This window comes from Aphanomyces astaci (genome assembly GCF_000520075.1).
Source record: "Aphanomyces astaci strain APO3 unplaced genomic scaffold supercont1.226, whole genome shotgun sequence".
NCBI lineage: Eukaryota > Oomycota > Saprolegniomycetes > Saprolegniales > Verrucalvaceae > Aphanomyces > Aphanomyces astaci.
Window position 1 is genome coordinate 1 of NW_009798489.1, and position 9,547 is coordinate 9,547.

Consider the following 9,547-nt stretch of genomic DNA (forward strand, 5'->3'; position numbering starts at 1 on the left):
AACGAGGAATTCCTAGTAAACGCAAGTCATCAGCTTGCATTGATTACGTCCCTGCCCTTTGTACACACCGCCCGTCGCACCTACCGATTGAATGACTCGCAGCTGTCAGTGTTTCATCCGTGTCTGCCGATGGAGCACGGTGATGGACTTGGAGAGCAGATGCCAAGTTCAGACGCAGCGATTGCAATTCCTTCAACTTCGCATTATGACGTTGTCGGGATTGTTGGCGTAGGTAGATGGAAGCCGCACGAATATGTTCGTGAAACATAAACCCGGGGTTGTAGTGCCGATGGTTGGGAGAGTGTAGGGCATCGAGCATGGTATCCAGAAGTCGTTCCAGCTCGGCTTTTACTTCCGTCAGTTGAAAAAGCCAAGTCGGACAGCGCCATGGGGCCTTGGTGTGAGGTTTCAACGACGCTGTCTCTAAGTGGAACGATAATGGTGCGTGATCGCAGTGGAAGTAATGGTGTCGCATGTTGACGTGGTATTCCGCGTGGACAAAGCAGTCGGTAAACAGTTCCGGCGTCATAAACACATAGTCTAGCCGGGTGGAGTTGGTCGGGTTGGAGTAGACTAACGTCGTCGGGTTTGACTGGCGCCAAGGGTCAAGTGCGCTGATGTGACTGAGCCAAGACAATAGCTCGGCTCGGCCCGTGCCATGGCTGCGGTAGTCCCCGATTTGGTCGAGAACGGGGTTGCATAGTGGTATTGAAATCACCACATATGATATGATGACCTTCCGGCTAGAAGTCCATCGGAAGGCTTCGAAAGATATCAGGTCTTTCTATCGGGTTGGTGGGGGCGTAGATGACATGGACGTACACCACGATGTCATCTAGAAGGCCCCGGACAAGCAGATAGCGATTCCGAAGAGTCGCTGCGCTTGGCATGGTAGATGAAATATCGACCATGTCGGTGATTGGACAGTTGGAGGTGGCCAGCAAGCCACAGCCGTTGCGACCGTCATAAGGGGACGATGACATGTGTGTCCAGAATGAGAGGCCACCTGAGTCAGCACAGTTCCAGTGGTAGTGGGCCGATTCGAGGTGGTCGAGTTGTGTGAACTTGGTCTCAGTAAGAGCAACAAGGTGGTAGGGTAGCAGTGATGTGAATTGCGACGACGTAGTGTGATTCATGCCGTTCGCATTGAGAGAGAGTCCGCGGAGGGTCCAATTAGGCGTAGCGAGGAAGGTCGGTTTGGACGATCTTGATGGCCTCGTGGAAACGCGTAGGTAGAGATTGGCGGAGGAGCATCGAACCCAGTGCGTTGGTCGCCTGGTCGTGGAGCGTCTGGTCTGACCAGATAAGAGTGAAACTGCCCTGCAGCCAACCCATTTCGCCTCGTTGAGTAATCGCTGCGATCTTCAGCGGGTCAAAGTAGATGGATGGGGCCAGAATCATACACAGAAGATCAAACCGGCTGTAAGCGCCGCGCTAAGTCCAATTCCCGTGCAATGTCGGCCATGTCAACAGCGCGGGAGATCAGATACGCCAATAGTTCGCCATCCGTGGGAGGTTCATCTTGATGCCATGTTTCCATAGCCGCATCAGCAATCAACAGGCGTTTTTGCGACCAGATGGTATCCGATGGGTCATGGGTGATAGCAAAACGTTGTAACGCATGCGCATCGACGTAGCGCTCGAGTAGTGCATGGTTCTTGTTCGCCAGCCACGGACGGTAGAACGAAGGTTGCGCCGCGATAGAGTGTAGGAGCGAGTCGTCATACTGCTTGACGGACTCCGTAGCGCCAAACTCTTCGAGGTATTGCGCGACTTGTGCGATCGACATTTCTTAGACCTTGTACGAATGCGAGAGACATGACTGCAGGGTCGAGTACCACTCTGGCATTGGTAGACATGCCGATAGCGGGCGGGGTGAATCCTCCATCACGGGAAGGATACGGATGTCGATATCTTGTGGGATGGCTCCTTCTTCTCCGCTTGTTAGGGCTTCGAAGCGGTTGAAAAGCGAGATCGACCATGATTGAACGCCGTTAACTGGGTCCTCGAACGCGGTCTTCGGTTCGATATAGATGTGAGAGTCTGCAGGCGCGGGCGCCACAAAGCCAGGAATGCACTGCGCCTTGATCTTGGTGTACCACTCATGCGGCGGGTCAGATGGTTGGGGTCGGGTGCAAACCAAGGGTGACGAATTGGCACCGGCTGTAAAGCTAGGAGCCAGGTCTTGCATGCCCACTGAGAAAGGCAAGCATTCCATGGGACCATCCGGGACGCTCGGGTTAGTCTTGCGATTCGGCTTCGCGGTCGCTGGCGCCGTGGGCTTGGTCTGGCGGGCCGCAATGGAAGGCGGTAGATGCTTGTTGTACTTCCTGTCCCGGTGGTTCAGGATAGCAGGGAGTTCTTCTTGACCGAACCATACTTCACGTACACTTTTCCCAGCTGTGTCCAACAGCATGGGTGGGATTTTCGCATAGTTGAAGTGCACCACACGGTTGCGAGAGGTCATACTTCCGACGTTGACTGCCGGGCGGACATCCAAGGGCTGGCAGCCCATCGCAAAGAAATGGTCGAAGATCATCTCGTCGGATACGTCCGGGTCGAGGCGGCTGATTTCCACGAAATACTTCGTGCCGTGGCGCGAGAACGAAGAGACCTTGTGGACTTCGTCGCAGATCGTGAGTTGCAGGTTCGACAACTTAGCACATGTTGACGCATCGATGCAATCAAAACGGATGCCTTGGCCGCGCACGACAGTAAAGTTGCGTAGTTGGTCGCTGTTGTTGGTCCAAATCGCAGGCATGCTGGATGAACCGAGAGATTGTAGGATGGACGCCAACGGGAGGGTCAACGAGAGCTTCATCGCTGGAATCCACATCGTGTGGTTCTCCGCGGACTTGGTAGGACAACGGAGGAGTGCGCGCGAGCGCAGATCACTGGGGTCGCCAGTAAGATTGGCGGCCATCAGGGCGTCGATGGCAATGTCGAGTTCGGCATCGCTGGGACGGGAGATGAACGGCGGGTCATGGGTGGCAAACCAAGCATCGCGTTTGGCGTTGATTGCCGCTAAATCCATCTGCACAGGTCCTTTCCCACCAGCTCCATCCCCAACGGAGGAGTGAGGGCTCGTTCTGTGGGCATTTCGCTCAGCAGATACTGCCCTACTGGTGGAATCAGACCCAAGGGCTCGGTTTGCCCTTGGGCTTGGTCGGTTTGGACATGGCGGTCGGTGGTGGGAGAGTAGCGTAGCACGGACGGACTCAGAAAGCGGTTGGGCAAGCCGGGGTACAATCGGATACGGAACAGATGGCAAGACCCGCCCAACAGCCCCCCATCCACGATGACTACCGTCGATGGGGGGCTGTTGGGCGGGTCTTCAGCGCTACTGGCAACTGTTGTTGGGCCAAACTTGGTTGTGGCGACCGAAAATGCCATTTCGATTGTTGGTCGGCTTCCATAGAAGTTGGTCTGTTGATGTCGGAGGTGTTGGCAGCAATGTCATCACCTTCGTGCCGGATGACGGTTGTAGGTGGTTGCTGGGCGCTTGTCTGGATTGCTTCCTTGGGTGGTAGTTGGGCATGTGTCCGGTGTTGCTTGCGTCCTGCTGATGGCTGTGTGTGGTTGTGGCTACCCTGATGCCATGTCGAATGGTTGTGGCAACCAAAATGCCATTTTGAACGCGCTTGACGACTTCCTTGGGGGTCTTGAGCAAACATACAGGACCCTTCGGTGGAGCAGCTTGACCAGTTGGTAGTTGTTTTGTCGGGGGGTGTCGGAGTCGCAGCTGAAGACGCACATACTGGTGGACGCACTAGTATGCTGCTGAGGCTGTTGGCTTCGAGTTGGAGTTGAAAGGCTTTGACTTGAGGTCTCGCAACGGAAGCCGGCTGGCTTCCGTTCTTTTTTTTGCGTCGCAAAAAATATGCATTTTATCTGCTGACCTCGTGCTTGAGTTTTCTTGCTTGAAAATCGTTAAGTCCCCCGTAAGCAGTTTAGGGTCTTACATCTTGAACTTGACTTGGAGGGCTTCCACTGGTGTTAACTTCGTTTTGGCTTGTTTGTTTCGGTAGGAAGTCTTTGTATACATCGCCGCCCCGCCGTAGAATGTCGTAGAATCGCTTGTATTTCCGCTTGTCTTGACCGTCGATGCGTTTGAAGTGAGCTTGTATGTGTAGCCACATATACGCTTGAATTTCCGCATCGAGGGCCAAGGTGTCAGAGAATGCTTCGTTGTAGAGTAGCAGGTTTCGTTGGAGCCACAGTTGGCGAAAGCAGATAGCCCGTACGAAGTGTAGCAGTACGAAGAAGCCATCTTGAGGTTGCGTCTTGAATTCTTCCTTGAGGTGGATAGAGTCGGTGAATAAAATGTCTTGCCAACCGAGTCGACCGAAGATAAATTCCAAGGGCGTGAGGTAGCGCTTCCAAATTCGTTCGGCATGGGGGCAGTCCCAAAACAAGTGGATGGCGGTTTCGGGTGTGTCGCAGCCGTGCACGCAGTTCGTATAGCCATGGCGCCATGCAAACTTGTACAAAAAACCCAGGGCGTTATGTTGTAGTCGGAACTTGATATCGCCGAAAATGGGGAGTAGGTGCCGGTCTAGGGAAAGCTCTCTTTGCCAGACTTGGGGCCAGTTGGCTTGTCGATGGACGCCAAGCCGAGTTAGTTGGATCGACGGGGGTTGGACTTGGTGGAGCTGTTTGCGTATTTTAAAGGCTGTGATGCTCTCAACAGGGCTTCCATCGATTGTTCAGGCATGGTGGGCTGCGTTTAGATGTGCTTGAAACGTTGGGCCGCTTGGGATGTCCAGGATACGAGCAGTGAGCGGCTCCAGATGTCGTGCGATGGCTGTGCCCGCCATCAGTGCTGTGCGAGATGGTGCTAACCAAAATAGAGCATCGGTAAATGCGGTGGGTAGGTTGTATCCGCCCTGGACAAAGTCCCATAAGTGCGCCAGTGGACTTTGGAGTGCCTTGAATAGGCCTGCCGTCTTCGTGAGTGTTCTCAGAGGCTGTTGAGTCGTCGTACAGCTTGGAGTGATCCAGAAAGGAATGTGGAAGAGGTCCAACATGTTCATTGTAGCCACCGAGGGAACCGTCGTTGCTTGGTTCCATGTGCAAAGCACTTGGTGAAGATATGGCCCGAGTATCCGGCCATAGTAACCCATGCCAAAGCGCGCCGGCTGGCGGAGGTGTAAATACAAGATGTCCATACCACAGCCATGGCCAACAAGTGCTTGACTGAACAGCGTTATGGCTGGATTTAACCACTTGGGTGTTTTGCCTGGATGTTGCCGTATTTGTCGAATACCGCCAAAGAAAAGGTTGAGCTGGAGGCTGCGTGTGGTGGCTGATAGCGTGGGGAGGCCGAGGCCGCCCTTCGTTCGAGGTACCGTGTACCATTCCTTGGCCAAGATGCCTTTCGCGGCTCTGTCCGGGAGTTCTACCGTGGTTTTCTTGTTCAGGAAGTCCAGCAGTAGTGGTGAGAAACGGTTGAGACTGTCCAGAGGTGTGCAGGTGACGGTTGTGGTATACCATATCAGGGGCAGGATCATTGTTCGGAGCAGAACAACACGCCCATGGATGGTTCGAGCTCGGTGTCGCCACAACAGACATCGCTGATGAACCAGGGGTAGCAAATGGTCCAAACGACGGTCGTGTGATACATTTGGGCCGAAGAAAACTCCCAGGAGCTTGCAGTGACCCGAGTTTGGTGTGATGTTGATGCCCAAAGAAGCCAGACGGCTCGGTAGGGCTTGGTCGCGCCATGGAATGAATGGTAGCACTTGCGTCTTCCGTCTATTGAGGCGCATACCGGTGGCTTTGCAGAAATCCTCGACTAGGTCGAGAAATCGAGGAGTGTCGTTGAGATCTGCCAGGATTCCGGTGCAGTCGTCGGCAAAAGCTATCGTCGCATGCTTCGTCCGGTCGATCGTGATCCCAGGCAGGTGAAAACGGATGTAATTGAGCATCGGTTCGATGAATAACACAAATAGCCCAGGAGACAATGGATCACCTTGCCGTACGCCTGCTCCGAGTTCGAACGGATCAAGGGGCTTGCCGTTGATAAGGATGTAAATCAGCGTATTGTTGTAGAAGGTCTTGATCCATGCTCGAAAGGTCGGGCCAAAGTTGAAGTGGCGTAGAACTTCATCCAATACTTCCCATAGTACGCTGTCAAATGCCTTGGCGAAGTCGAGGAGCACTGCCCCTGCACTCGTGACGTCGTTCAGTTTGCAGTATTGTTGGATCGATGTGAACTCGAACAGGGCTTGCTGGATGGGTCGGCCAGGGACAAAACCATTTTGATCTTCGTGGAGGATGGTTGGTAAGGTCTTGCCCAGTCGATACGACATAATCTTGGGGCCCAGCTTAGCATCCGAATTCAGAAGCGTGAGCGGTCGATGGTTGCCAGGTTCGAGTCGTTCACCAGCTTTGTAGAGAAGCGAAAGGTGTGCCCGGCGTTGAAACTTGTCATACGGCCTCGGTGCAGCTGGTTTGAATAGCATACTTCGAAGACACGCGCCCAGTTGTGAGGGTCGGTGAGGTAGTACTCGATCGGCAAGCCGTCTGGGCCGGGTGCTTTGTTGCGGGCCGATTTGGTGATCGCAAAGTAGAATTCGTTAGCCGTAAGCGGTGCTTCCATCGAACGACGCTGCGTTGTCGTGAGTCGGCGTGTGGTCTTGGCCAGTACGGACTGTAACCTGCGCCTGTTGTGAGGCTGGACTGGGCAATTGAGATCGCGGGAGGGACTCTGAAAGATTTGCGCCCAGTATTGACGAAATTTCGATGCTGTTGAAACAAATTCGGCCTGCGTACGGATTGGGAGTCGTGCTTGGTGGCAGGATTGCGTGGGGGGCCGTAGGAATTCCTTCGAGCTTCGTTCATCGCTGTGTAGATTTGATCGAAACGACTTTGCTTTTGAGATTCCTTGACCGACGCGTAGTACTTTTCATATAAGGTTTGTGCTGATTTGTACGCCTTGAGTGCTTCTGGCGAAGGCCTTCTTCGCGAATCAGCTTCTTTAAGCCGTGCGTCCAGGAGCAAATCATGCAGGCGCCTTTGAGTGGTGTTGTGGTGAGTAGCGTAGGCTTCTCTAAGGTAGATACTGTCTGATCGCTTGTTTTCGTCCAGAAGACAACCAGGGTTGTAGTTGGGAATTGAGTGACCAGACAATGTGTCCATGAGTGTGGCGAGGCTTCCGCAGAGGTATTCCTTGACTTGTGGAAGTGCGAGTAACCAGGTGGGGCAGCGCCATGGTTTGGATATGTTTCTTGGGGACCATGTTCGAGTGCTGATGTCAAAAATGACCGGAACATGGTCGGAGTTGTGCCACTTCATCCCGTGTGCATGTTTGATGCGGCGGACGTTGTTGACAAATATGTGGGAACTAACCAGCGCCATGTCGATGCGACGATTGGATTGTGGACTTGTATATTCCATCGCGGTCGGGTGTTGGATGCGCCAAGGATCGACTAGTTGCAGAGCAATTTGCCAATCCATAAGCGGGGCTCGGCCTGGGTCCGATGTGCTTGCAGTTGCGTCCGTGTCGAGTGGGCCCAGAACAGTGTTGAAATCACCGCAAACAATGTGTTTAGCATTGTCGGGGAAAGCTCTGGGTAGTGCTTGGTAAAATGCTGGTCGGTCTTGAGGTTGGGCTGGCGCGTAGAGCACGTGAATGTAAATGCAGACATCTTCAAGCGTGCCTTGGACGACCAGATAGCGGTTTTGGAGTGGTGAGTCTTGAACGACATGGTCGGATGTAATATCGACGGGATCGTCGATAGGACATGCATTGGTGAGGAGCAAGCCGACTCCGTTGTGCCCGTCGTAGGTTGGGGAGTGCGTGTGTGACCAAAATGCAGTTCCATACGCATCTGTCGTGTGCCAATGGTGGTTGGCTTTGAGTAGGTTGGCGTGCGATGTGAACTTGGTTTCTTGTAGAGCAATGAGTGAGAATTTGGAAGCGAGTGTTGAGAATAGTGAGCGGTGTAGATGGTTTATTCCGTTGGCGTTGATGGAGATACCACGGAGCTGCCATTCGGCTGAGTTAGGCGGAGTAGCAGGGAAGTGTGAAGACATCCAACGGGTGGATGTTGCCAGGACCATGATGGCTTGTTGGATCGGAATTGCGAGATTGGACCGCGTGAGAAGGTAGTCGCCCATCGGCGAAGCAGCTAGAGCACAAAGGGTTCGTCGGACCAGAGGAAATGGGGCGCTAGCGTCAAGGTTGCCAGTCGGGGAAGGCCACCATGCTTGTGACATGCTTGGTGAACCAACGCAGAAACCTTGATCGCATTGAAATAGATTTCTGGTTGGTTCAGCTGTAAAAACAGGCAGAATTGCGCCAATGCGAGCACGACTACTGTGGTTCGCCGAGTTTGGCACGAATGACGACAGTACCAGTGATGTTGGGTTGTTGGATGTCGCTGCTTCAGGCCAGAGGTGTGCCCATAACGGCTGAGGTAGGGTTGCGTTGGCTTGTTCTTGCATGGCATCGATGATGCGGTCCAGGTACGAGTGGCTTTGGATGAAACGTTGGAGGGCATGTCCAGGTGCTTTATGTACCAATACTTCAATGTTTGTCGGTGTCTGGACGTCCAAGATTGGTGCTAAATGGCCTGGGTTTGCTTGGATCATGGCCAAGGCAATGCTTGAGTCGTCTTCTGACTGGAAACTGTTCGCGTAATGTTCCAGGTAGTCCGTCAGCTCGCCGACCGTCATCGATTCAACGTCCGTGTTGAATGCATTGTAGCACTGGAGGTCTTCATTGGAGCGAGCGTGAGTGGCGTACAGGTTCGGATTCCCGTCGACAGTCACGATGTACGGAGCAGGAGTGGCGTCGATTTCATCGTCCGCGTCGTCCAGAACTTCGAACGAGTTGTAATGGGCTGGAAAAGCGTGGACAACGATGCCAGGGTGGTCCGTGGCGACGCTATCAACGCTGATGGCTTGTGGCAAAAGAATCGGTGAGGATGCTTTCGAAGTATATCTGCGGGAAAGTTGAGCTCGACACCACAATGGCGAATCGTCCGGAAAGGCAGTACGAGTGTGTACACGCCGGTTGGGATCGTCATCGACAAAGTTCGCGCGTACTAGCACTGTTGGGCCATCCGCTGAACCTTCTGAAGCCGTGTCATCGTACGGAGTGGTGTGTTGAAGGTCATTGGTGCTATTGCTGCGAGTGGGTGGGTTGGAATCGGCGTGTTCCATGGATTGGCCCATATCTTCATCTTCCGATGTTGCAGAATGCTCTGAGTCGCTTGATTCTGAGTGTTCCGAGTCCATGCGTGTATCTTCGGAGGTCAACACTGCTTGTGCTTCAAGGGCCTGCTCGGGAGCGTTATTATGGCTTGTTGGATGGTGTTCCGTTGCTTGTGTCCGGGCAGATGCCGGAGCTTGTGCTCGTTTGGCTCGGATACTCGGTGGTACACTTTTGTTGTATCGCGTAATACGATGGTGTACGAAACAGGGGTCCGAGCCTGTTCCATGGATGAAGATTTCGCGCACTGGGTCGACTTTATGTCAGTACTATGGATGTTTGGGCCATATTTTGTGAGGATGCCTTTCTGCCATTGAGTTGGTGGTTAGG

The 9,547-nt window shown here is 53.5% G+C and overlaps 4 protein-coding genes across 4 annotated transcripts; all 4 read right to left on the reverse strand.

Annotated features, from left to right (window-relative positions):
- Nucleotides 1–43: 43 nt before the first annotated feature.
- H257_18807 (hypothetical protein) lies at nucleotides 44–1,136 on the reverse strand (the record flags this gene model as incomplete). The annotated part of the gene is made up of 2 exons (XM_009847933.1): nucleotides 44–743; nucleotides 823–1,136. 2 exons carry the CDS (start codon nucleotides 1,134–1,136, stop codon nucleotides 44–46), a joined length of 1,014 nt encoding a protein of 337 aa, XP_009846235.1.
- Nucleotides 1,137–1,173: 37 nt separating this feature from the next.
- H257_18808 (hypothetical protein) lies at nucleotides 1,174–1,789 on the reverse strand (the record flags this gene model as incomplete). The annotated part of the gene is made up of 2 exons (XM_009847934.1): nucleotides 1,174–1,320; nucleotides 1,418–1,789. 2 exons carry the CDS (start codon nucleotides 1,787–1,789, stop codon nucleotides 1,174–1,176), a joined length of 519 nt encoding a protein of 172 aa, XP_009846236.1.
- A 3-nt stretch (nucleotides 1,790–1,792) lies between these two features.
- Nucleotides 1,793–8,121, reverse strand: H257_18809 (hypothetical protein; the record flags this gene model as incomplete). Its single annotated transcript, XM_009847935.1, has 8 exons — nucleotides 1,793–3,034; nucleotides 3,124–3,340; nucleotides 3,382–3,590; nucleotides 3,638–3,742; nucleotides 4,044–4,692; nucleotides 4,744–6,425; nucleotides 6,467–6,652; nucleotides 6,775–8,121. The coding sequence occupies 8 exons, from the start codon at nucleotides 8,119–8,121 to the stop codon at nucleotides 1,793–1,795; spliced, it is 5,637 nt and encodes a 1,878-aa protein (XP_009846237.1).
- Nucleotides 8,122–8,132: 11 nt separating this feature from the next.
- On the reverse strand, nucleotides 8,133–9,243 carry H257_18810 (hypothetical protein; the record flags this gene model as incomplete). The annotated part of the gene is made up of 2 exons (XM_009847936.1): nucleotides 8,133–8,279; nucleotides 8,359–9,243. 2 exons carry the CDS (start codon nucleotides 9,241–9,243, stop codon nucleotides 8,133–8,135), a joined length of 1,032 nt encoding a protein of 343 aa, XP_009846238.1.
- Nucleotides 9,244–9,547: the final 304 nt, after the last annotated feature.